We start from the raw sequence: 26,401 nt of genomic DNA on the forward strand, positions 1-26,401 counted from the left end.
CACTTATGCTTCTGTCCTGGGGTAATGGGGCTCCCTCTCCAGGAGGAGGGGTATGCAGTGGGCACAGACAGCCATGGCCCCTGAAGTGCCATAGGAGACTCTCCCCCAGGTAAAGCTGTCCTCTGTACTCCCATCTCCCACTCCAGGAACCTATGCCAGATGCAGGAAGACAACAGCAGCTTCTCTCTGCTTCTGGACCTTCTCTCTGAGCTGTATCAGAAGCAGCCCAAGATTGGCTACCACCTGCTTTACTACCTAAGGGCCAGGTGGGTGTGGTCCCCACGTTTAAGAAGGTGCTGGGAAGCATCCTGGAGAGCCTCTGTCCTACCATACCTGAGTCCCCGCCCCCTTTGCTGTCATCACCAGGGCCTTCTGTGTGTGTGTGTTAATAACAGCTTTAACGTGTATAATTCAGTGGTTTTTAGTATATTGACAAAGATGCACAACTGTTACTACTGTCTAATTTAGAACGTTGTCATCACCGCAAGAAGAAACCCCACACCCATTAGCAGTCACTTTCCCATTCTCCCTTTCACCCAGCCCATGCAACACTGATCTGCTTTTCTGTTTCTATAGATTTACTTATTCTGGATAGTTCATATAAATGGAATCATACAGTGTTTGATTTTTCATGACTGGCTTTTTTCACCTAGCCTAACGTTTTCAAGGTTTATCCCTGTTGGTAGTGTGTATCCGTACTTCATTCCTTCTTATGGCTAAATAATCCACTGTATGGATATACCACAATTTATTTACCCATTCACTTGTTGACGGACATTTGGGTTGTTTCCACTTTTTTGTCTGTTGTGGATAGAGCTGCTGTGAACATTCATGTACAGCTTTTTGCATGGACAGATGTCTTCAATTTTCCTGAGTATATAGAATTTTTGAGTCCAATGGTAACTGTTTTTAAATTTGTGAGAAACTGCCAAACTGTTTTCCAAAGTGATGCGACCATTTTATGTTCCCACCAGCAGAGTGTGAGCGTTCTGATTTCTCCACATGCACCCCAACACTTGTTGGCTTTTGACTATAGCCAGCCTAATGGGTATGAAGTGGTATCTCATCATTGTTTTGATTTGCATTTCCCTGATGGCTAATGATGTTGAGTATCTTTTCATGCGCTTATTGGCCATTTGCATATTTTCTTTGGAAAAATTTCTGTTCGAATCTCTATTTTTTAATTGGGTATTTGTCTTTTTCTTGTGGATTTTTAAGAGTTCTTCAAACATTCTGGATACATGTCCCTTATCAGATGTATGGTTCGCAAATATTTTCTCCCATTCCGTGGGTTGTCTGTTCAGTTTCTTGATGGTGTCCTTTGAAACAGAAAAGTTTTAAATGTTGATCAAGTCCACTTTATTTTTTCTTTTGTCACTTGTGCTTTACTCCTATGTGTTTTTCTAAGAGTTCTGTAGTTTCAGTTCTTACATTTAGGCCTGTGACCCATTTTGAGTTAAGTTTTTTGTATATCGTGTGAGGTAGGAGTCTCGGGGTCTCTATGTGTTATTGCCCTCATTGCTCACAGCCCAAATAGCAGGAGAGAAAGCTTTCTCTAACCTGACCTGAGCCCTCTCTCTCTCTTGTTCTTTACTGTCACCAGATAGTAGCTTCTTCACTAATTGTGGTTTGAACCCTGTCTGGAACACTGGGGAAAGATGGGGAGAAAGAAGAGTGTCTCCTAATTCCCATAAGTCACCAAGTCCTTGGTGGGGAGGCAGTGGGGAGGCCATGAGAGAGATTAGCCCAGGGCATCTTGGGCAGCAAAGGGATTCTAGAGTGAGGGTCTACTTAGGAGATGTTTGAGACTGTGGGCTGGGGTCAGGCTGCTGGTTGAGGCCCAACTGGTCTTGCAGCAAAGCCGCCGCAGGGAAGATGAACCTGTACGAGTCATTTGCCCAGGCCACCCAGCTGGGCGACCTGCACACCTGCTTAATGATGGACATGAAGGCCTGCCAGGAGGACGACGTGCGACTGCTGTGCCACCTCACACCCTCCATCTACACAGAGGTCAGCACCTCTATCTGTATCCACGGGGATGGGGCAGCAGTGCCGGCGGGCTCACGGGAGACTGCATTATCTCATGGCACACGACCCTGACCCTCCTCTCCCCATCCCTGCTGGCCTCGGTAGGCCCTTTGCTCCCACACCACAGCCGTCCCCTCCTTCTGCCTCTCTTTATCAACTAGAAAAATCTCTAAAACCCCCAGAATTCTTGTTGTGTGAGTTGGGGTCTGGGCCTATACACTTGTCTCCTGTGCTTTGGCCCCATCCTCTGGACCCAGGACAGGGCCCCCGACCAGATCCGTGTTCACGTATCCAAAGCCCTCTTGCCGTCTGATGGCTCACCCTCCAATCTCTCTAATGGTTCTCAAAGACCGGGGCCTCTGTAGTGGAGACTCACCTTTAATTTCCCTGGTTCACTAAGAGTCTCCTCTAGGAACTGGGACATAGGAGGAGGTATCAGCTCTTCCTCCTCTTGATGAAAGTTACCAGGAACAGGGAAATCAGGGCATAACAGGAGGAAGAGTGATGTCAGCCAAAAACTGGAGGGAGGAGGGATGCAGATGCCCAGCTCCCTCCCTGGTGAACTGGCCTCTCCAGAAGGGACCCTGCCTACCCCATACCCTGCACACTCCCCAAATATATACACTCTCTACACCTTCTCGTCTTTGGCAAGAGTTAGTATAGACTGGATTTCTTTGCTGCCAGAGATGCAAATGCTAATTCTGTCACCACTCCACAGAGAGCTAACTAACCACCATGTCCAGTCCCTTTCAGCTCTAGCTTTGTCTCTAGATGGCTCCTCATTCCTTTCCTTACACATGGCACGTACACACACACACACACACACACACACACACACACACACACACACACACACACACACACACACACACACACACTGTGTGCACACACAGATTTAAAAACTTGGGTTCTTTAAGGATTAAATTCCCAGCTGCATAACTCTTGGATCTTTGTTTAGGGATTTATATTAGGACCCCATGTCTGGCTAGCCCAGCATCCCCTGAGCATGTGGTAGGGAGAGGCGATGAATTATGAGGTGAAAGCTGAGGCGTGCATTTTGGACTTATGCCCTACTTTCCCTCTTTTTCCTCCAGTTTCCAGATGAGACCTTGCGGAGTGGGGAGCTGCTGAACATGATTGTGGCTGTTATTGACTCAGCACAGGTGAACATAGAGCTGTCAACCCGAGAGGCCTGGGGAAACGGGGTTCTGCCTCCCCCTCAGCCTGCAGACAGGGAGCCTGTGTTCTCAGGCACCCTGCTCCTGGCTGCAGCTCTGTGCACCTTAGGCCCTGGGGGCTGGGAAGGAAAGCGGAGCCCCTGGGAGGCGAGCGGGGGCCATGCCAGTCCTGCTTGGAGTTCCCCTTATTGTCCATATTTTGGGGGCACTCCCGTTCTTCCGGGAAGCCGAGGGGATTGTGTTTTTAAGCTCTCAGTCTGTCTTCCCCTTGGCTCAGAATGAAAATGGTCAGACCATCTCTATTTGACCTTTCTATCATGCATAGGTCCCTACGAGGCTGTAGCTTGGCCTGTGTCCCTTCTCAGGCCTCAGCTGGGGTCCCGTTTCTGCTCCTTCTCTCTGCTCATTTGCCCCATTCATAGATGGGGAAGCGTAGCACTCAAGAGCCCTTCCTCCTTTGCTTTTTTCCTACCCGCACCTGTAATCCCGCCCCCCACGGCCCTTCCCTCAGCACAGGCTGGGATGGCTCAGAGGCCCAGACTACATCCAAGTAGAGAAGCTGCCTGTTCTCCCTCCGCCATCAGGACACAAGGGGTAGTTTTTCTTAACTATTTTTGCTCCGAGTAGGCCTGTGTTTACCACTGAAGCCAGTTGCTCCTTTGCCAGTCCCCTTCATCCTTCAAAGCCCCTGGCATCCGTCATGTGCCATTTCCTCCCCATTCCTTTAAGACTAGGTTTTCACTTCCTCTGGTTTTTTCCCTGAATGAGCCCTCCTGCTTCTGCTTCCATACTAGCTTCCTGGCCTCTTTTAGAACCAAATGGGTTCTGCCTTCTTCCTCTTCTCCCCCTTAGCTCCAGGAGCTGGTCTGCCATGTGATGATGGGGAACCTGGTCATGTTTCGAAAAGACTCAGTCCTCAATATACTCAGTAAGTGAGCAAAGCCCTGAGGTGCCCAGGGAGAAGAGAGAGGGGTGGCAGCCCTGTGTATTTTCTAGTAACAGGAAAGCTGGTTCCGGGGCCGAGAATGAGATAGAATGTCATTCCACCCTGCCATGTGGCCTCAGGCAATGTCTGTCTGGATCTGTTTTTTGCTCTGTGAAAGTCCCTTGGTCCTCCAGCCTCAAGGCTGATGGGACTACAGAAGCTGTATGAGAAGGCTTTGGAACTATGCTTTGTGTGAAAGGGAAAGTTTCTGTAGTCTTAGGATCACTGTCTCCACCCCTATACCATCCCTGCCAGGGGTGCTGATAGTGGATTAGCCCTGTCTGTGTGTGTGTGTATGTGAGAGAGAGAGAGAGAGAGAAAGAGAGAGAGAGAGAGAGGGAGATTGAGAATATGAATGAGGTTATCTCTTCTCTGTCTCCTCAGTCCAGAGCCTGGACTGGGAAACCTTTGAGCAGTACTGTGCCTGGCAGCTCTTCCTGGCCCACAACATCCCCCTGGAGACCATAATCCCCATCCTGCAGCACCTCAAGTACAAAGGTGAGTCGGGTTGTGGGTGTGGAACACGGCAGGGAGAGGGCACTCCCAGTCCAGCTGCTGCAAGGCTTAGGCCTCTGAGCTCCTTTCTAGATGAGCCCAGATCCGCCGTCCCCCTTCCCGCCAAAGTGCCAAGTGCGAAAAGGCAGGCTCCCTGTCAGTCGCTTCTGCCCTTTAGGTGTATCCTGCAGGCCTTCTCTGAGCCAGGTGCTAGACTGGGGCTCAGGGGGCTCGGGATTTTGGAGGAGTGGGTTAGGGGCCTGCTCTTCCTGGTTTCTTGCTGATTATCTTTGCTCTTTGCAGTAGCTGTTGGTTGGGGGATGGGAGAGGTGCCAGGATTTCTTCCTGGAATTTTGCATTCCTCTGAACAGCCTCTCCCCTCCCCCACAGAGCACCCAGAGGCCCTGTCCTGCCTACTGCTTCAGCTCCGAAGAGAGAAGTGAGTTCCACCCTCGGGGGCTCTTTAGTCCTCAATCTCAACATACCAAGAGATGCTGCCATATAAAGGGCTCCTGTCCTGCTCCTCTGGCCGTGTTTTTTCCTATTGTTGACATCTGCTTATTCTACCCTTCCCCCAAAGTGATTTACAAATAAGCAGCTCCCTTGGGATCTGGGCTTCCTCTCGACTTTACCCCCCTGCCCACCAGGAGCTGCCCTCAGAGGTGGGGGCCGGACATCCCCGTTTCCTGCTGCCACAGCAGTTCTAATCCCCGGTGGCTCCTGCTCCCCTCCCCCGTGCTCCTGAGGCCACCACGCGGCTAATCCAAGAGGAGGAAGGGTCAGAGTAGGGGGGTCAGACACCATCCCCTCGCTCAACCTGCGGAAAGCAGGGCCAGCTGGACCCCCGTGCTCCCTGCCAGGGGTGGGGCAGAGAGGGCGAGAAGGCAGAGGCCCCTCCCTCCATCACAGGCACTTTTCCAGAAGCCCCAGATAAATGGGGCCACAGCTGTATATCTTTTCCTTCCTACCTTCTTGCCTTCCTTCCACCTTTTCTCTTCTCTTGGCTGGGAGAGTAGACACGGTCCAGCGCTTCCTAAAGGAGGCGAGAAGGTTGGAGGGCTGCGTGGGGGCTGTGGCTTCCCGCCACCTCCCCTGTACCTTCCTCGGGCTAGACACCAGGGTGGCCCACCCACCCAGTGGGGCAGGGGTTGGGGAGCACGCACACACCACACACTTATCCTCCTACCTGCCTGGCCCACTTCCTGACTGTCCTGGGCAAAGTGCGGGAGACTTAGTGGGCCTCCCTGCCGACACATGCACGCGCACACACGCACCTTCTACTGTCACAGAAGCTGAAGAGTCTCACTTCTTGTCTCCTGGCTTCCGCAGAGGATGAAACCAGGCATTCCTTGGCCCAAAGAGAAGGAGGAGAGGGATGTGAGAGTAGGAAGCTGCCGCAAGTTGGGGGTGGTGCAGGGATGGGGAGGCCGAGGTCTGGGGAAAAAGCCAGTGGGAGAGCTCCAGGGGCTCCTGTGGCCAGCTGTGTGAGCAGGGCGCCCCGCTCCCCTCGCCCCCAGGCCCAGCGAGGAGATGGTGAAGATGGTGCTGAGCCGGCCCTGCCACCCCGACGACCAGTTCACCACCAGCATCCTGAGGCACTGGTGCATGAAGCACGACGAGCTGCTGGCTGAGCACATCAAGTCCCTGCTCATCAAGAACAACAGCCTTCCGCGCAAGAGGCAGAGGTGGGACCCTCCATGCCAGGGCTGCCCGCTGTCCACAGGCCGGCACCAGGGCCGTGCAGTTCGGTCCCTGCCTGGCTTGTGGGCGACATCTAGTGGTGTGAAGCTACCTGGCGTGCAGGACCACTGTGGCCCCTTCCCCTCCTTTCCTAGTGCCCTGTCTTTGGTCCCTGTTCCAGGCACACCTCCCTTACCCTGCCGGGCCCTCCCAGCCCTCCTATCCCCTTCTCCATATGGGCTGCCTCTGCCTTAAGGAGGGACCTCAGTGGGGGAGGGTGTCTCATTCTCCTGGAGCCGTCACCCCAAGCTCAGACTCTGGCTCTTGTGACCTCCCTGCAGCCTGAGGAGTTCCAGCAGCAAGCTGGCCCAGCTGACTCTGGAGCAGATCCTAGAGCACTTGGACAACCTGCGTCTCAACCTGACCAACACCAAGCAGAACTGTATGCTTTCTGCCCTCTCCGAGCGCATGGCACTGCCCTGGCTCACACCATCTGTGGATCCGGGTGGGGCAGCTCTCAGACACCTCACTGTTCCTCCCTCCCTGTTCTCCCTCCCTCTAGTTTTCAGCCAGACCCCAATTCTGCAGGCTCTGCAGCACGTCCAGGCGAGCTGTGACGAAGCCCACAAGATGAAGTGAGGCTCCTTGCACTTTGGGCCTTGGGAAGTAGTGGGAGAAGGCCTGGGTGAGGGTGGCCTGCTGGGGACACAAACTTAGTGACCAGCAAGACCATGGAGTTGAGAACAAATGGAGACCCTGGCATGGGGTCAGAGAAAAGGATGGGAGGATGGCCATGGGGCCAGGACCCCCACCCTCTGAGAGCCTGTTCTCTCCCTTAGGTTCAGCGATCTCTTCTCCCTGGCCGAGGAATACGAGGACTCTTCCACCAAGCCACCCAAGAGCCGGCGAAAAGCAGCTCTGTCCAGCCCCCGAAGTCGAAAGAATGCCACACAGCCCCCCAATGCTGAGGAAGAGTCAGGCTCCAGCAGTGCCTCGGTGAGACCCCTGGCCGTGCAAGCCATGCACAGGAGGAAAAGGAGAGTTGGGGTGCAGGTAGAGTTGGGGCCAGCCGCTGCCCAGGCTAGTGATTCCCTCCCCTCCATCTCTTCCAGGAGGAAGAAGACACAAAACCAAAGCCCACCAAGCGGAAACGGAAGGGGTCCTCTGCAGTGGGGTCTGACAGTGACTGAGGCCCTGTGTTCCCCATTCCACCCCCAGTTGGACTGCCCTCCCCTCCTTGGTGAATCAGAGGTTAATAGGGGCTGGGGAGATCGTAGGGGCAACACCCTGTCCCCATCCCAGAGCTCACCCTGGGAGAAGGACGAGCTGCCTCCTTCAGCGCAGCCTGAGAAGCTGCCGTGCAGCCCCCCAGTCCCTCCTCCCTCCTCTCTGGGGCCTCCAGCCGCATCACACTGCTGCTCCCACTGATACTGGGGTTCCCACTGAAACCAGAGGCTGTACAAAACCTGGACTGTGGTGGAAGTCTTCAGCCTCCTGCCCCCTCCCCCAGCTTCCCCCAAAAGTGTTTCAGTAGAGAAGAGAAATGGCAGAGGGGCAGCTGGCCAGAGAGGCTAGGATGAGAGTGAAAACTGTGTGGGTGCCCCTTCCAACTTCCCCCTTCAGGTCTTGATTTGCTCTGAACAGGCATTATATAGTTGCCCTCCATACGCCAGTATGAAGTGGGCATTTAATCTGTGACATGGTCAAGTCGCCTTTTCCTCTCCATGGGCCAGATGCCACAAGTGTTTGGGAAGGAACCTGAGAGGGAGGCCACAGCCCCACCTGGAGGCTTGTGCTGGCCTGAAGCTGGCACCTCAAGTCGGGCCAGAGCCCAGGGAGTCCCAGAGACATGTTCCACAGAACTGTCAAATGGTCACATTTCCTTGGTTCTGTCTTTGTTTTCTTTCTTTTTTTTGGCAGAGATAATCGCATTTTAAAAGTTGTTTTTAAATGACAATAAAACAAGCCAGAACCTCTTTTGTGCCGGAGTTGCTGCCCCCACTTACCCTGTGCCCGTACAGGTGGTCTTGATTTAATGGGCACCCCCCCCTTCACAGCTTCCCCTTCTCTCTTCCTGCCCACCTCCTTCTATGTCTGGAGCAGAAGGCTTGGCTTTACTGCCCCAACCTTTTTGCTTCTCTTCCCCCATCCTGGCTGCCACTGGCTGTGCAGGCCAGGCGCTGACCTGGCCAGGCAGAAACTGATGCTGGCACCACCTCCCAAAAGGCTGTTTGTCTTTACCCATCTCTCAAGAAACCAGAGGCTTCCAAAAGCCGGTATTTGTCATACTCTGTGCTTACCAACTACTGGAGGATTAAATGCTTGGGGGTGAGGGAGAGAGTTCAGATACCTGGGAAAAAGAACTCTCTTCCACAGTCTGGCCACTTGCCCATCCATGTGTACCAGCAGAAAAGAGCTCCTTGGCTATGCTTTTGTTCCCCTGCTGTCCTGGGAGGTTGTGAGGGGCAGGCTGAGGAGAGAGGAGTGAAGTTGGGCCGACTGCAGACAGCTCTTCCTGTTCAGCCTGCAAATTTGTCTTTTACAGAATCCAGGTTCTCCCTTCCCTCAAAGCTGCTACTCCTTCCTTTGAACGTTTCAACTCCCGGAGGCCTTTTTTCCTTCCTCGCTCGTTCCCCAGTTTTCTCTGCCGCAATTAAAACTAGGATGGAAAGCATTAGCTGGCTGGCCCCAGTTATTGTACCTTTGCCCAAGGGGAGGGGCTTCCGCCGTGGCCCCTCCAGAAATCTGGCTGTCTGGGCCTCCACCTTTCCCCTACTTCACTCTCGGCTCCCACCCCGCTGGGGTTGCTGCTGCTCCTGGCGGCTGGAGGGAGGGCATAGCTCCGGCTTTCGTGCGGGGACTTGGAGCACCATGTGGGCAAGGGGCCGAGTTCTTCAGTCTCTTTTGGGAGAGCAGTGCCACCCTCCTGTCACGGGTGAAAACGGGAAGAAAGGGAAAGATGGACTTGGATCCTAGTGCCCTGGCTCTCTGGCCGGGGGTCCAAAGTCCAGCCAGATGTCTAGACCTCCCTTGAGGAGAAAACCTAAAACGGCCCCGATCCTGGGATTAAGAGAAGGCTTGAGCACCGCCCAGGACCTGGTAGGGTGCGGGCTGCGAGTCGTCCGGGAGGGAGCGCGCCTAGGGCGGAGCGTAGCTGTGGGGAGGGCCGGGCGTGCGGGGCCGCCCCCCACTGGTACTCCTCCCGGGCCTCTGCTCTCCGCCCGTGGGGAGGGAGGTGGGGGGCTGGGTGGGAAGAGGCGTGTGCCAGCGCGCGCGCTCCCGGGAAGGAGAGGTCTAAGCACTAGAACCAGCGGCCCCAGGTTTTCAGAAGGGAGTATCTGGGCAGTCTGCGAGCGGCTGGGGCCAGACGGGGCCGAGTCGAGGAAGCGGGCACGATGGCCGCCCTCCTGCTGCTACCCCTGCTGCTGCTGCCGCTGCTGCTGCTGAAGCTGCGCCTATGGCCGCAGTTGCGCTGGCTCGCGGCAGACTTGGCCTTCTCGGTGCGCGCCCTACGCTGCAAACGGGCCCTTCGAGCGCGCGCCCTGGCCGCGGCTGCCGCAGACCCGGAAGGTCCAGAGGGGGGCTGCAGCCTGGCCTGGCGCCTCGCGCAGCTGGCCCGGCAGCGCCCCGCGCACACCTTTCTCATTCACGGCGCGCAACGCTTTAGCTACGCGGAGGCCGAGCGCCAGAGCAACCGGGCTGCGCGCGCCTTTTTGCGCGCGCGAGGCTGGGACGGGGGGCCCGGCGGCGGCGACAGCGGCGCGGGGGGCGCCGGGGAAGGCGAGCGGGCGGTGCACGGCGTACGAGACTCGGCGGCCGGAAGCGGAGCTGCGCGGCCCGTGCGGGAAGGGGATGGCGCGGCCCCTCTGGCACCTGGGGCCATCGTGGCGCTGTTGCTCCCCGCCTGCCCAGAGTTCCTGTGGCTCTGGTTCGGGCTGGCCAAGGCCGGCCTGCGTGTGGCCTTTGTGCCCACCGCTCTGCGCCGGGGTCCCCTACTGCACTGTCTCCGCAGCTGCGGCGCTCGCGCGCTCGTGCTGGCGCCAGGTAAGGCTGGAGCGCTCGACCGACGGGGGCGGGGCCAGCCACAGAAAGGGGCGTGTCGGAGGGGCGCAAAGAAGGAGTGGGCTGGGAAGGAGGCCAGGGGTTCGGAAAGGGTGAGGAGACGGGTCTCTGGGTTCGCGAAGGGATAAAGCTGGGTCACTGGTTTCCCAAGGATTTCCGAAGACTTGGGCTCCAGGTCCCAGACCCATGATGGCGCGTCCGTACCGTACTCTTCAGCCTCACTCGGGAGCTCTGCGAGGTGGGGGTGGGGGAACAAATGGAGTAAAGTGTGGGGAAGGCTTCTGGGTAGCGGTAGAGCTGTGGAGATATGCTTTCCCGCCCCATCCAGAGTTCCTGGAGTCCCTGGAGCCTGACCTGCCAGCCCTGAGAGCCATGGGGCTCCACCTGTGGGCTGCAGGCTCTGAAACCCATCCTGCTGGAATCACCGATTTTCTGGCTGAGGCCTCCGCTGAAGTGGATGGGCCAGTGCCCGGGTACCTGTCTGCCCCCCAGAACATAATGGACACGTGCCTGTATATCTTCACCTCTGGCACCACAGGTGAGGGCTGGACACGATATTTACCTCCAAGAAACTGAAGACAAGGAAGGCAGGGGCCTGGGAATAGGAACTGTGACCTCCTCAGCTCGTAGTCCACTTCTCCAAAGCCCCCAGAGAGGAGGCTGAACCCAGCGGCCATATTTTCTGTCTCGCCAACCCTCCCACCCCTCTTCATTTCCCCACCTCTCCGAACTTACCACATTTCTAGGACGACCTGGCCTGCCTTCTTAGTTTCAGCCTTGCCTCTGCCACTTTCTGTGGGAAACCCAACAGGGCCAAAGCGGGAGACAAGGCTTGGAGCTCAGACCCTTCCCCTGATCTCCCGCTCCCCCCAGGCCTCCCCAAGGCTGCTCGGATCAGTCATCTGAAGGTCCTGCAATGCCAAGGATTCTACCAGCTGTGCGGCGCCCACCAGGAGGATGTGATCTACCTTGCCCTCCCACTCTACCACATGTCTGGCTCCCTGTTGGGCATCGTGGGATGCTTGGGCATTGGTCAGTCTCCCCCACCCCAACCCCCCATTCAGCCCTCCGGCAGATGTTTATGCCAGCAAACATTTATTAAGTACCTACTGTGGTGTGCTCACCTGGGGATGCTTCCTCAGTCCTTCAGGGTAGAGAATCCAGAGGAAGGAGGCAGGGCCTCCTCTCCAGGAGCTCCTGGTTCAATGCAGAAGCGTCACCTGCATAGACCTACAGGCTGAGCAACTAGGGCGGCCATGCAGTTCACAGAACTCCAGGCGCCAGGGGAGGGGAGGGCTGTGACTGTCAGCCCAGGAAGAGGCAAATGGAGAAGAGGGTTGTGGCTTGGGGGCAGGGTTCAGACGATGGACTGCTTGGGGATGGGAAGTAGGGAGAGGGCATTAACGGTGGGAAAGGATGAGGGCCAACTTGGCCTTTGGAAAGTGTGAATGTCACAGCCAGGCCTTTCTGGGGAACTACAGTACAGTGACGGCTGATGCCTGAGAAGGAGGGGGTCAGGACTCCTCACGTGACCCCCCACCCCCCAGCTCTTAACCTCACCTCCTTCCTTCCTCCTCACTCTCTCTGATTCTGGCAGGGGCCACAGTGGTGCTGAAGTCCAAGTTCTCAGCTGGTCAGTTCTGGGAGGACTGCCAGCAGCACGGGGTGACGGTGTTCCAGTACATCGGGGAATTATGCCGATACCTTGTGAACCAGCCCCCGGTGCGTGGGCACAGATCCTGGGCAGAGCCACGAAGGCAGGGAGATGGGCAGTTGGCAGGGGACACTGAAACGGTTGTCTGGGAGTTGGAGGGAGAGGAAGCAAGAAGAAAATGGAAAGGGAGGGTAAGGAGCCTGGGCTGGTAGGATTCTGGTGCTTAGGGCACCTCAAGGAGGTCACGGTGGAAGTGGTGCAAGGAGAGTGGGAGACAGGGCTGCACCTGGGGGAGCTGGCATCTTGGTGTTGAAGCTCCTGCCCCTCCCCCCACTTGTCTCAGAGCAAGGCAGAACATGGACATAAGGTCCGGCTGGTGGTGGGCAGCGGGCTGCGACCAGACACCTGGGAGCGCTTTGTGAGGCGCTTCGGGCCCCTGCAGGTGCTGGAGACGTATGGACTGACAGAGGGCAACGTGGCCACTTTCAACTACACAGGACAGCGGGGTGCTGTGGGGCGCGCCTCCTGGCTTTACAAGGTGAGTTACAGGAGGAAACTGGAGAACCTGTGGAACGTCGGGGGGCTGCTGGGGAGGGGACTCGTGCAACTGAAATGACCCAGTGCCTGGGTCTCCCTTCCCCCAGCATGTCTTCCCCTTCTCTTTGATTCGCTATGATGTCACCACAGGGGAGCCGATTCGGAACACCCAGGGGCTCTGTGTGGCCACATCTCCAGGTTTGTGTCCAGGCGGGGTGGGTAGGGGTGGTGGAGCTGGCTGGCAGAGGAGGATTGGACTTGGAGAGTGTGGTGGGCGGCGGCCCCCTGACCCCAGTGACTCTACCAGGTGAGCCAGGGCTGCTGGTGGCCCCCGTGAACCAGCAGTCACCCTTCCTGGGCTATGCTGGGGGGCCAGAGCTGGCCCGGGGAAAGCTGCTGAAGGATGTCTTCCAGCCTGGGGATGTTTTCTTCAACACTGGGGACCTGTTGGTCTGCGACGACCAAGGCTTTCTTCGCTTCCACGATCGTACTGGAGACACCTTCAGGTATCTGCCCCTAACTCTCTGATTTCTCTCCTGGGCATCCCATCTCTGTGACCCAAACCCTCTAAACCTCCACTCCCTCTGCCCCAACCCAGCTTCTCACCTAAGCTCTCATCTCCAGCCTCCTAAACACGTCTTCCCCAAGACCTTCTGGCACCTCGCCCTCATCCCTGACCTCTTTCTCTCCCCACCAATCTCATTAGGCCCTGACCCCTGACTCCCAGTTTCCAATTTCTGCTCTCTGGCAGGTGGAAGGGGGAGAATGTGGCCACGACCGAGGTGGCTGAGGCCTTGGAGGCCCTGGATTTTCTTCAGGAGGTGAACGTCTACGGAGTCACTGTGCCAGGTGCCCAGCCATGGGGCGGCGGGGACCCGGCCCACCACCCTGAAGTGGTATTCCTTGGGCGCAGGGAGCATGAGGCCTCGTGGTGGTCAGCTACCACGGCTGACCCTGCCCCCCACGCCCACCAGGGCACGAAGGCAGGGCTGGGATGGCAGCCCTGGTTCTGCGTCCCCCCCACTCTTTGGACCTTGTGCAGCTCTACGTCCGTGTTTCCGAGAACTTGCCACCTTATGCCCGGCCTCGATTCCTAAGGCTTCAGGTAACCAGCCACTCCTGCCCTGACCCTTTACCTCACCCCGTATATCTGCAGCAGTCAGTGGCTCCCAAACCCCACAAAGGGACCCCCACGTAATACATTCTGTGAAGAGAAAGAACAGTTCCTTCCCAGACACATGCTTTTCACCCCCTCCATCCTCCAGGCCTGGCCCCTTCTCTTCCCTGTCACCCCCTCCCCTAAACCCTGACCTCATCCCCCCCTTCCCCCAGACCTGCCCCTTAACGAAACTCAGGCGATTTCCCTGAGCCACTGGGGCAGAATACCCCTTCCTTCAGCCCCCTTTGACCCCTCCCCCTCCCCAGGAGTCACTGGCCACCACAGAGACCTTCAAGCAGCAGAAGGTTCGGATGGCAAAGGAGGGCTTTGACCCAAGCGTACTGTCCGACCCCCTCTACATTCTGGACCAGGCTGGGGGCGCCTACCTGCCCCTCACACCTGCCCGGTACAGTGCCCTCCTGGCCGGGGACCTTCGCATCTGAGAGCCTCCACACCAGTGTGCCTGAGGGAGGGACTTTGTGGGGTGGGGTTATTGCAGGTGTATCAGCCGCCGTCAGGGATCTCTTCTATACCAGGTTTGTAATCTTTATTTTGTAATAAATGTGGCCAGAGCCCATCTGGCTCTGTCTTTCTCATCTACAGTATTCACTTCCCTGTCTGTCTGTGGAACTGCTTTTCCCGCAGACATTTTCACCCGCCCGGAGCCACAGGCGCTCCTGCCCTGACCATGTGGCCTGAGCTCAGTGTCTGGACCTCAGTGTTTTTCCTCTCAGGTGACCCCGTGTGATCCTTGTCCTTGGAAAACCCCTGATGACTGATGTCTGTCTGTGCTTGTGGATATCCTGTCCCAGTTTCACTCCCTGAGTGCAGGGCCCCCACTGCTCTCTCTGGGGAGCCAGAGGACCCAAGGGATTGGTTCAAATGGCCGAAGTGGACAGAGGCACAAATGCTACCCCTGTGGACAGCCAAAACATCTCCACAGACTCACGTGTGGTTGGGGCCTGGGGAAGGGTCTCAACTGGGCAAAACAGAGGTTTGATTTTGGGTTAAAGGAACCTCCCTCTCCCCTCACTGGCTGGCTTTGATAAGGGTGCGGCCACTCAGCCCCCCACCTCAAACGTTCCCGATTTTACCCACTCTTAGTTCTATATTCCCAGAAATAGCAGCCCAGGGTGGGGCCCCTCAGGTTCTGGGGAGACTTTGACTGAGGCCCGTCTTGGAGCAGGGCTCAGAGTGCACGTATGCACGTGGTGGCAGAGGGATGGGGGAATCAAAAGGGAAAAGTTCTGTCCTTGGCCCCTAAATGAGGCGTCAAAAAAGTTAGTCAGGGGCTTCCCTGGTGGCGCAGTGGTTGAGAGTCCGCCTGCCGATGCAGGGGATGCGGGTTCATGCCCTGGTCCGGGAGGATCCCACATGCTGCGGAGCGGCTGGGCCCGTGAGCTATGGCCGCTGGGCCTGCGCGTCTGCAAAAAAAAAAAAGTTAATCATCTGGGAGTTCCCTCGTGGTCTAGTGGTTAGGATTTGCGCTTTCACTGCTGTGGCCTGGGTTCAATCCCTGGTTGGGGAACTAAGTTCCTGCAAGCCACTCAGCCAAAAAAATAAAAGAAAAAATATTTCATTAATAATTGTTTATATTGCTTACATGTTGAAATACTGTTTTGGACGTATTGGGTTAAATAAAATATATTAAGATGAATATACTTTTATAAATTTGGCTACTAGAAAATGCAGAATTACATATCAGCCACGTTATATTTCTGCTGAAAAGCGCTGGCCTAAGTCCTGTCCCCACGTCTCCCTCTGCAAACACACAAATACTGAGTGTAATATGTCAGCTGTCCCTGTTTGATGTCTGCTTTTGTGCAGCTGCACTTTAGCAAGGACAGTGAGAGGAGGGGCTTCTGTTCCAATAGGCCGATCCAGGTGGCTGGGCCTGGCACGCTGCCCTCCAGAGTCGTAGCTCTTTGAACCAGCTTTGTCACAGAGGCTATATAACTAGTGCTAGAAATTGAGAGCTGCAAGAACACACAGTCTGGATCCGAAAGAATTAGGTTTTCCGTTTACCACAATTAAAAATAAAGTAAAATGCACTTTAAAAGAATTGTTTTCCTACCCCACCCAAAAAAAATCCAGTGAAATAAATAAAATGGAATTATGAGAAATTTGCCAAGATCAAATAGGTTGGTCCTCAGGTGGTGAGTTCCCTTTCTGAGGAGTCTTGTCCCTGAGACTTTGGACGCTGGAGTGGGAGGGTGGTGGAATCAGAGAACTGTCTCACCCCATCCTCAGACCAAGGCAATGGTCTCAGCTTTGCGTCTGTGGATTCCCCGGGCTACTTAGGCCACGTGTCCTTGACAAATACCGGGCACTGTATTTTACCAGTGTAAAAAGGCACTGACGTAGGCAAACCACGCTGTCTTTTTACAGCCCGTGGCTAAGAATAGTTTTTATATTTTTACATGGCTGAAGAAATCAAAAGAAGACTATTTCATGACATGTATGGGACTCAGACTTCAGAGTCCATGAGTAGTTCTATTGGAACAGGCCACGGGCATTCCTATACATACTGTCTATGGCTGCTTCTGTACTACAGAAACAGAGTTGAGTAGTTGTGACAGAGACCATATGGCCTGAAAAGCATAAACTATTTACCGTGTGGCCCTTGACAGACTGCCCACGCCTGTTCTGGGGCCTCATCCCTACCCCGCAGCCGGGCTGCAGTTTTCCCCGCGCGCAGGGACAGGGAGTGTCAGGAGGAGCCCCCCGGCGATGCTTGGTGACCGCTCCCTGTAGGGCTTGGCAGAAAGCTCCCAGGACGGGGTGCTGCCTGAACCGATTATGTGGGGAAAGGCAGTAACGCGCCCCTAGTCCTGCTCATTCCCGAGCGCCCACGCGCTGGCAGGCTCCAGGTGGCGGCTAAGCACACTTGCGGAAACCTAAGCTGGGCCGCAAGCAGGGATTGGCGCCGGCTGACTCGCCGCAGCCCACGTCCCCGCGCACGAGGGAGGCGGGGCAAGCCGGGGAATGGGAGGAGTCATCCTGCATGGGCGGGGCGAAGCCCCTCCGCGCCTTCCGACGCAGAAAGACGCCTGCGCACTGCCGCCGCCCCGAGCTCCCGGTAAAATTAAGAGAAGAACGGAGGGGCAGGTTCAAGGTAACTGAAGTTCTCTTTGGGCCTCTAGGGAACAAATGCGGAAACTTTTTTTTTTTTAATTGAGCTATAATGCAAGTGCCATAAAATTCACCCTTTTAAAGAGTAAAGTTGTATTCATAGAACATAGCCACTATCTAATTTAGAACATTTTCATAACCCCCGAAGAAATCCCTATCCATTAGCATTCCTCCGTCACCCAGTTTCTGGCAACCACCAGTCTGCATTCTGTCTCTATGGATTTGTCTATTCGGAACATTTCATATAAACGGAGTCATATATGTGACCTTTTGTGTACTAGTGGCTTTCACTTAGCGTAATATTTTCGAGGTAGGTTCATCCCCGTTGTGGCGTGTATCAGTACTTCTTTGCTTCTTATGGCCTAATAATATTCTCTTGGAGGTATATACCACAGTTTGTTTATCTGTTCATTAGCTGATGGAATTTGGGCTGTTTCCACTTTTTGGCTATTTGAACAGTACTGCTGTAAACATTTGTGTACAAGTTTTTGGACAAAATATTTTCAATTCTTTTGTGTGTATACCTAGAAATGGAATTGCTGGGTTTTATAGAAACTCTGTGTTTGACTTTGAGAGGAACTACCAAACTATTTTCCACAGTGGCTGCACAATTTTACATTCCCACCAGCAATGTATGAGGGTTCCAATTTTTCTACATTAAAAAAAAAATATTTATTTACTTATATATTTTGGCTGTGCCGGGTCTCAGTTGTGGCATGCGGACTCTCAGTTGCAGCATGCATGTGGGATCCAGTTCCCCGACCAGGGATGGAACCCGGGCCCCCTGCGTTGGGAGCACGGAGTCCCACTCACTGGACCACCAGGGAAGTCCTTCTACATCTTCACTAACACTTTTTATTGTCTTTTGACTGTAGCAGTCACGGTGGGTGTGATATGGTATCTTGTTGTGGTTTTGATTTGCATTTCCCTGATGGCTAATAATGTTGAACATCTTTTCATGTGCTTATTGGCCATTTGAATATTTTCTTTGGAGAAATGTCTTTCCAAATTATTTCCTTGTTTTTTAATCGTGTTATTTGCCTTTTTACTGTTGAGTTGTGAGAGGGTTTTGTTTTGTTTTTTGTTTTGTTTTTATAATGTACTGGACTCAAATTCCCTATCTCATATAAGATTTGCAAATATTTTCTCTCATTCTGTGGTTTGTTTTTTTGCTTCCTTGATAGTGTCCTTTGAAACACAAAGATTTTACATTTTGATGAAGTACAGTTTGTCTACTTTTTTATACAGGGAGAATATTGCAAGAGTTAGTTTTTCCCTAAGGACAAATAAAGATATAAAGATATGTTACATTTCATTTGGTAGTGTACATGTTAGTAGAATTGGTATTATTTGAAACTATGGCATATTGTATAATAATAAACGTTAGGAGTCATTGTTTCCAGAGCAAGAGAAAAGAAGATATAAGTATAAAAAAAAATAAGTGAAGTAAAAATCTTATAATGTCACTGAAAAAGCCTAGAAGCAACGGACAGTTTGACAACAGTGAGATCTCCCAGCGCCCAGGTCCTTGGAGGAAAGGTTGGTTCCAGGTCGGCAGGAAATACTCAGGATGAGCATTGGGGCATCTTGTGCTGGAAAGCAAAGATATCAAGAAATGCGGTAAGAGCAAAAGGACACCAAGCTCCCATTGCCTAAGATAGGGCAATCTGAACTGTCAAAAAGATTAATGGAGGCCCCTGAAACATAGAACATACAAAATGTAGCCATTCAGAGTGATACTAAAAGGGGCTAGAAGGATAAAGGGCTAGAGGGGGAGAGAAACATGTGGGGTAGGACACCAACTCCTTACTCTGAATACTGGCAATTAAAGGAAAGAACTAAGCGTTTGTCCCTCCTTTCCTGCATGAATTGTATTTCAGGGTTACCAAATTGTCCTAGTTGATGAGGGAAAGTTCTTTACAAAAGAACTCCAGTTAATGAGTGAGAAAGGAATTATAGAACTGGAAAATTACCATTTTGCAACCCCTAATGAAATTGAGGCAGGAAATTATCATCAATGAATAAAACTATCAGATGAAAGGCTGATGGGGAGTTTTACAAGGGAGCGATCAGGTTGTCACCACCTGAAGCCACCACTCAATCTTATTTATTTATTTATTTATTTATTCATTCATTCTTGGCTGCGTTGGGTCTCCGCTGCTGTGTGTGGGCTCTCTCCAGCTGCGGCGAGCGGGGCCCCCTCCTCGTAGCAGTGCACGTGCTTCTCGTTGCGGTGGCTTCTCTCATTGCAGAGCATGGGCTCCAGGCACATGGGCTTCAGTAGTTGTGGCATGCTGGCTCAGTCGTTGTGGCTCACAGGCTCTAGAGCGCAGGCTCAGTAGTTGTGGTGCACGGGCTTAGTTGCTCCTCAGCATGTGGGATCTTCCCGGACCAGGGCTCAAACCTGTGTTCCCTACACTGGCAGGCGGATTCCCAACCACTTCACCACCAGGGAAGTCCCACCACCACTCAATCTTAGAATCACTAAAAGTGGAACCACAAGGCATTGCTTGCCTCCTGAAGAGATGCAGTATGCAGCACACAGCACTGCCTATAAGGTTTTCTTTCTTAAAAGTGGAGCCTGAAGCTAACCAAGCCTCTAGGGCCAATATCCATTTACAGAGGAACATATATAATAACCAAAGAACTCAAACAGATCCAGAATATAGTACTTCTACTGGAAATTTTAAACAGTCTCTTCAACAACTCAATGATATATGAGAGAGGCGGAGTGGGGGCAGGGCTTGCCTCAATTAGATCCTTAAGACATAACCAAATGTAGCCTAGCGTATGGACCTTGTTACGACTGAAAAAAAAAGAGTAAAAAGACACTTTTGAGACAGTTAGGGAAATTTGATTATGGACTAGTTATTAGGTGATATTAAGAAATTATTGTTACTATAATAGGGAAGAAACTATTCTATTACAAGTTAACCACTAAAGGGATGTTGCCTATAAGCTTAGATTATACATAATGGCCCATCTCTGGGAACCCTGCCTTCCAGGAAAAGATAATTAAGCTAAAATACCTTTGATTAGCTCACAGAAAACATCCTGACCAGGCCCACCTGGGAATGGCTTCAAGAAGAGAGAAATTAACACATCCTGGAACCAGGACTTTACTCCCTCCCCCTTAGTATAAAAGAATCCTGAATTCTAATTCGGAGAAGGTGGTGCTTTGGGAAGTTAACCCGCCGTCTTCTCGGTCTGCTGGCTTTCCGAATAAAGTCACTGTTCCTTGTCCCAGCAACACATCTCTCAATTGATTGGCCTGTCGTTCGGCAAGCAGTATGAGCTTGGACTCGGTAAAAAATTTTGGTGAAACCATCTAGGACTCTTGTGCTAGAGGCCAGCCAACGCAGTTGGGGAATTTTCGGGTAAGGCCCTAGCAGCTACCAGGATCACTTGTCCTGAGGATCTTCCCCTCACAGTTCCCCAAAATGGCACTGGCTGCCCCAGCACTTGGCAGTTGGAGCAAAGAATCAACATCCGGGAGGCGACGGGCTCAATACAGCAGAGTAAGTCGCTCACTCTGGTGTGCAGCTGGAACTCGATTACCTCTGTTTGGGGCTTTTTTTCTCTGGAATAAGCCAGTTTGTTTTGTATTCGAGTGGGGTACCCTGTTAGAGGAAATAATTGCTGGGTCTTTTTACCCAATTTGGATCTGGTTCGTTTGTTTCTTTGGATGCTAGCACGTGTGTGCGCCATTTGGTTTTTTTTGTTTGTTGTTTTTTGGCTGCATTGGGTCTTCGTTGCCGAGCACAGGCTTTCTCTAGTTGTGGCACACGGGCTTAGTTGCTCCGTGGCATGGGGGATCTTCCTGGAACAGGGCTTAGACCCGTGTCCCCTGCATTGGCAGGCGGATTCTTAACCACTGCGCCACCAGGGAAGTCCTGCCACTTGGGTTTTGTTTGTCTTGTATTTCTGTCTTTAAAAATTGGGGAATGTTTCAACTCTCCATAAAGAAAGTCCTCTGGGGCGCATTTTGGATAAGTGACCTGATGACAGCTATGAAGCCATGACTGAGAGGAAGATGATATTTTATTGCAACAATGTAGCCGTAGTACCTGTTAGGATCTCCACAAGGGGTTTAGGCAGGTTTACTTTGGGAGCCTGTGCACCATGTACCCTCACCTTTGCTGTGTTAATTACGTTGTTTGTGGTCTCCTGTGTTGTTGGTCTGGATCCAACAGCTCTCTGAGGCGTCACAGTCACATTACGTGGGGTTGAGTTGATGGTTCTTGTGATATGTAAAAAACCCCAAGACCAAACTTGAGGGTTTACTTAGGGTTTTCTGTTCTTTGGGGTTTTCATTTTGTTTTGGTACCATTTCTCCACTTACAGACTGATGTCAGTGGAGGAAAGGACATTCCCAGGGAGCAGAGAAAGGTTCCACTTGGTTTCTAAAATCACCAAAAGCCCCACCCCAGAACCCAGTCCGGCTGGTGGATGCCAAGGCAAAAGGTATCCTTCTAATGGTTACGGTGGCCTTTGAATGGCTCTGTACCTATTCTGTGAAGAAGTGGGGAAGAATAGTGAAATTTTCTTTGTGCAAGCATTTGTGCTGTTACATCAGGGTGAGAAAAAGTCAGACAGTTGTCACTTTATGGTAAAAGAAACCCAAGGGAAAATCTGTCATGCAGGAAGAGAAGAAAGGGAATGAGGGTGAGGGTATGTTGCTCCAACCTCCGGCCAAGCTGGCTGTCCAGCTGCTCCAGCTGTTATGCCAACATGTCCACCCCTTCCACCGCCTTCCATTCCTATCCAGCCCCAGTTCCCAACGCTGGGGCTCAGGAAGTGGTCAGACTGTCTCCCCCTCCTTACAGGGCTCAATTAGAAAATCCTGTGTTTAGTTCCTGGGGCACAGGGACCTGGTTTGGTAACACCATCTAAGACCCGACCGGACACCCAGTTTGGGCCAAGAGCCACTCCCAGAGCAGGACAATTTTCCTTACGCAGTTATTTAGGGGATCTAAATGCAAATGGCCAGCCGGCTATGTTTCTACGGGCTTTCTCCACCTCAGACTTGTCTAATTGGTGACCCCTCTTATAGGGAGGATCCTCTAGATGAAAGGAGAATGGTCACTGGTAAGGCCCGGTAAGAAGCATACCAGCTCCACCTAACAGACCCAAATGGTACACCTGAAGCCCACTTGGCAGTACCCACAGCTGAACCAAACTGGGACCCCAATGAGGGAGGAATGCCCTTATTAGAGCACTGCCTTAAATGCATCTTGGCAGGACTTTGAAAGGGGAACCAAAGCAAAAGAGTTTGAACAAAATTCAAGAAATTCAGCAAAAAACAAATGAATAGTTACCAGCTCTACAGACGTTACACTCTTGCAGATCCTGAGACCCCTGAAAATACTAGAATGGTAAATTTATCCTTTTCTGGGCAAAGGACCTCAGATATCAGGAGAAAGCTGCAAAAATTAGGTGGTGCTTTTTTTTTTTTTCTATTTTTCGGCCGTGTGGCCATGTGGGATCTCAGTTCCCTGACCGGGGATCAAACCCATGCCCCCTGTAGTGGAAGAGCGGTGTCTTAACCACTAGACTGCCAGGGAAGTCCCTAGATGGGTTCGTTCCCAATGTACCTTCTCAGTTGGTAGCATCAACAGGGAACAATGACAGAAGAAAGAAGAGGCAAAATGTAACACCACTTTTCTGACAGCAGCATTGGATTCCTGGAAGGCGAGTAACCCAAAGAGAGGTGAGCCACCACTGGGGAACAAACAATATGCTTACTGTAAGGAGGCAGGACATTGGAAAAAAGATTGCCCTAGGCTAAAACATAAGAAAAAGAATTAAAAATCCGGAGCCTCTCATATTGTTAGGGAACCATTGACCAAAGCCGCCTGCCTTGGTCAGGCACGATGGATGATAACAACTTGTCTCACAATAGGAGGTTCCGATAAGGAACATGGTGCTGCCCCAAAAAACTAACTGGGAGAATTCGGTAGGGGCCAAAAGTAGGGAAGAGATGCCAGTCCATAATATTATCCTGCCAACGTCCCAGGATACTTCTCACTGGAATCCATCTTGGCTGAGAGATGCGTGCCACACGAGGAAGGACCCTGAGTCAGGCCAAACATGGGCCAAGCAAGAGGAATGGCCAGAGACAACCTGGAGACTAACCCCATCACCATAACACCGGAGACTGCGAGCCACGTGGCAGAGCAGTCCTCCTAGTTTCCCTTACCCTGTGGCTCTCCGCCCCAGCGCCCCTTCCCAATAAAGTCTCTTGCTTTGTCAGCACGTGGGTCTCCTCGGACAATTCATCTCCGAGTGTTAGACAAGCACCCACTCTCAGACCGTGGAAGGGCGTCCCCCTTCCTGCAACAATGAGGTGGAAAGAGAGAAACACCCTGATTTAATGGAGTGGCCCAGGGGCTCCCTTGGACTTGAGGCCCTATCGGACTTGAGGCGCCCAATTCCAATTTCACCACAGGAGCCCCAGGTGAAATTGACAGTGGGGAATGAGCTGATTGACTTTCTGATAAATACAGGTACAGCAGCCTCTGTGGTGAGTGCCAAAGCGGCACAGAAAACCTCTCAATCCATCCCAGTCACTGGAGTCTCCTGAGAAGTACAAAATCGTTCTTACTACCTCTAGAATGCCAACTAGGGGACCTCGATGTCCCTCACCATGGAAAAGGCAACTGGTTAGCTGGCCAAGCACAAAGAGGGCAGCAAAGGAAGGTGGTTATCAAGCCATGATAGGATCACTTCTCCCACAGATTGACTTGTCAAAATACCAGCTGGTGTATTCAGAAAAGGACAAAGAGAGGACCAAAGAGTAGGGTTTCATTCTGATCACACCTCGCCTGACTGGAAATGTAGCACACAAGGAACTGTTTTGATCCCTCAGGCCCTCTTGGACACTGTGCTGCAGCACATTCCTAATGGTACCCATTATGGGAGAGATGCCACCTTACAGTGGAGTCAAAACTATGCAATGGGGCCTAACCTACAAAAGACCAGCCAGCCAGTCACTCAGAATTGCATGATTCGTGCTAAAAATAACCCAAGGAGTGCTGTTAGACCTCCCCGGACAGGGACCCAACACAGAGAAACCTGCCCCACCAAGGACTGGCCAGTAGACTTGACTGCTTTGAGCTGCAGGAAACTTCAAACACCTGCTGGTGTTTAGACCCTGTCTCAGGATGGGTGGAAGCATATCCCATCTGGACCAAAAAAAAAAAAAAAAAAAAAAGCCTCCAAAATGGTTAAAGCTCTCCTTAAGGAAATTATCTCCTGATTTGGATTAAATCATTACCATGAACTGGAAACTACATTCATCCTGGAGACCACAATCAATAAGAAAAACCGAGAAAATGAATCCTGCCTTAAAAAGGAGCATTGCTAAAATATGTCAGGAGACTAATTTAACTTGGGATAAGGTCTTGCCAGTTGCCCTGCTACAGATCAGAGTGGCTCCCAGAAGCAGACTTAAATTAAGCCCCTTTGAAATACTGTATGGTAGGCCATTCCAGGTGTCTGCTTGGGCAGAAGAATGTATAAATGCTCTGAAAGACCTAGCAGCTGTCAATTATGTTAGAGCTTTGGGCACTATACTAACCTCTGTTCCTGAGTTTACCTCCAACAGCTCTGCCTATCCAACTGAAGCAGCCTTACATCCTTTTCAACCCAGGGGAGACTTGAGTCCTGCTTACAACTTGGAGAGAACAAGGGCCTGAACATCAGCTGCTTGCAAGGTGGACAGGACCACATGTCGTATTACTTACCGTGCACTCGTCTGTCGGATTAGCTGGGGTAAAGCCGTGGATTCATCACACTCGGATTAAAGCAGCACCACTGTCATCAGAAAACAACCCAACTCCTGAGAGGCCTGGAGAGCAATGGGTTTGTGAACTCTTTGAAGGCTTAAGGTTGCTCTTAAAAAAAAAAAAAAAAAAAAAGGTATTGAGACTGTAACTTCATTGTAGCTGGAGAAGGGTCAACCTACTTGTTTAATCTTACTCAAATGAATAGCACAGGGATCTTGTATAATTATGGCACAGTCAGAAAGTTAAAATTAATAGGTATGTACAGGCAACTGGAACCAAAACTCCAAGTCTGACTACAAGTTAGACAACAAAGGGCTAAGGGGTTTCATCAGGTTCAAATAGTTGTCGATAAAAAAAGGAAAGAGGAATGTACTACTGACTAAACGATTCTAATTTCCATTCCATAATCACCTCTTTGTAGGCACAGTTCAGCAGAGTAGAGCGGTCTTCCTCCCTTTTCACACAGGATTGTGGAATGGGTCATTGACAGTGGGGAACTATAATAGGAAACGACCTTATAATATCAATAGAATACAAAGTTAATCACTAAAGGGGTGTTGCCTATAAACTTAAATTATACATAATGGGAATCCTGCATCCCAGGTAACGAACCTTAAGGTAAAATACCTTTGTTTAGCTCACATTCCCACCTGGGAATGGCTGCAGGAAGAAATTGACATATCCCCTCCGGAGTCTGGCTGGAACCAGGACTTTCCCACTCCCCTTTTAGTATAGAACTCTAACTAGGAAGATGGTTCTTTGGGGTGCTGGTCTGCCACCTTCTCAGTCGGCAGGCTTTCTGAATGAAGTCGCTACTCCTTGTCCCAACATCTCACCCACTTGCTGCGGGGCAGGCCAACCAATCCAGAGCAGGAGGTTGAACTTGGTAACATTGCTTTTATTAGATATGATGATGCCATTACAGCTACGAAAAAAAAAAAAGTGTTTTTCAAAAGATGCACATAAGTATATAGGTGTGGAATGAGATGATGTCCAGGATTTATTTGAAAATGCTTCAACAAAGAAAGGGAAGACTGAGGGAAGATGCGCCCAGCAGAAGGAACAGAGTGCGGAGCACCAGAGACCAGCAAGGGCCAAGGCGAGGTGGGGGCGGGTGGGCAGCGGAGGGATTGCCTGGGATCAGGTCCTGCGGAAGAAACATCCCAGGGTGGGGACAGTACCCCCAAGGGCGTGGAGAGCTCAGTAGGAGAGGGACCGTTCGTTCGGGGCGGGGCGGTGTCGGGGCACAGGCACCTTCTGTGGGCGGGAGCAACCTCCCCAGGCTTTCCGCCCAGCTCTGCGCAGGAGAGAGAAGGATGTGCACCAGAGCCGAGGGAGGTCGGGCATGGCTTTGCAAGGCTGGCTGGCTCTCCTTTCATCTTCCCTTTACCCCGTGCTGACAGGGAGTGCCACCTGCTCTGGCTTTGGGCACCCAGCGGGGATCACGTGAAGTCTCTGTCCTGGTGGAGCTCACTCTCCAGCTGGGGAGATGCACAAGAAACCCATGCAGAGGTGAAATGAGGAGTTGGTGTGACAGTGTTGGTGATAGAATATACAGGGATCCTGTAGAGTTTTCTACATGCTGTATCCAGTTACCACAGAAGTAATGGCTTCAGACAACACAGAGTTACTGTCTTAGGGCTCTGTAGTTGGACTTCAGACTTGGGTCCCACCAGGCTAAGAGCAAGGTGTTCCCAGGGCTGC

The 26,401-nt window shown here is 52.2% G+C and overlaps 2 protein-coding genes and 1 long non-coding RNA gene across 7 annotated transcripts in view; 2 read left to right on the top strand and 1 right to left on the bottom strand.

Moving 5' to 3' along the window:
* The window catches only part of INTS3 (integrator complex subunit 3), a 39,100-nt gene extending 30,758 nt beyond the window's left edge, over positions 1–8,342 (top strand). The window contains exons 20-30 of the mRNA XM_067727854.1: positions 147–266; positions 1,857–2,010; positions 3,123–3,191; positions 4,059–4,134; positions 4,576–4,689; positions 5,077–5,125; positions 6,204–6,371; positions 6,708–6,808; positions 6,929–7,001; positions 7,206–7,362; positions 7,479–8,342. Of these exons, the coding sequence (XP_067583955.1) occupies positions 147–266; positions 1,857–2,010; positions 3,123–3,191; positions 4,059–4,134; positions 4,576–4,689; positions 5,077–5,125; positions 6,204–6,371; positions 6,708–6,808; positions 6,929–7,001; positions 7,206–7,362; positions 7,479–7,556 (1,159 nt within the window). The 3' untranslated portion in view covers positions 7,557–8,342. The remainder of the gene's footprint in view (positions 1–146; positions 267–1,856; positions 2,011–3,122; positions 3,192–4,058; positions 4,135–4,575; positions 4,690–5,076; positions 5,126–6,203; positions 6,372–6,707; positions 6,809–6,928; positions 7,002–7,205; positions 7,363–7,478) is intronic.
* On the bottom strand, positions 260–12,024 carry LOC137219400 (uncharacterized). Of its 2 annotated transcripts, none has more exons than XR_010941111.1 (4): positions 11,553–12,024; positions 5,961–6,034; positions 5,655–5,719; positions 260–1,319 (listed from the first exon to the last, which is right to left on the bottom strand). It is a non-coding gene; the product is annotated as an uncharacterized lncRNA (long non-coding RNA). The 2 variants fall into 2 exon arrangements; XR_010941112.1 differs by lacking the exon at positions 11,553–12,024 and adding an exon at positions 10,240–10,359.
* Positions 9,549–14,380, top strand: SLC27A3 (solute carrier family 27 member 3). 4 transcript variants are annotated; one of them, XM_067727858.1, is made up of 10 exons: positions 9,549–10,410; positions 10,757–10,966; positions 11,302–11,460; positions 12,026–12,150; positions 12,525–12,620; positions 12,770–12,817; positions 13,034–13,125; positions 13,371–13,468; positions 13,594–13,724; positions 14,045–14,380. In XM_067727858.1, exons 1-10 carry the CDS (start codon positions 9,762–9,764, stop codon positions 14,219–14,221), a joined length of 1,785 nt encoding a protein of 594 aa, XP_067583959.1. In that variant the 5' UTR covers positions 9,549–9,761; the 3' UTR covers positions 14,222–14,380. The 4 variants fall into 4 exon arrangements, with proteins under 4 accessions (XP_067583959.1, XP_067583957.1, XP_067583958.1 ...); XM_067727856.1 differs by having other exon boundaries at positions 9,552–10,410; positions 12,727–12,817; positions 12,927–13,125; XM_067727857.1 differs by having other exon boundaries at positions 9,553–10,410; positions 12,426–12,620.
* Positions 14,381–26,401: the final 12,021 nt, after the last annotated feature.

The sequence above is a fragment of the Pseudorca crassidens genome, chromosome 2 (genome assembly GCF_039906515.1).
Source record: "Pseudorca crassidens isolate mPseCra1 chromosome 2, mPseCra1.hap1, whole genome shotgun sequence".
NCBI lineage: Eukaryota > Metazoa > Chordata > Mammalia > Artiodactyla > Delphinidae > Pseudorca > Pseudorca crassidens.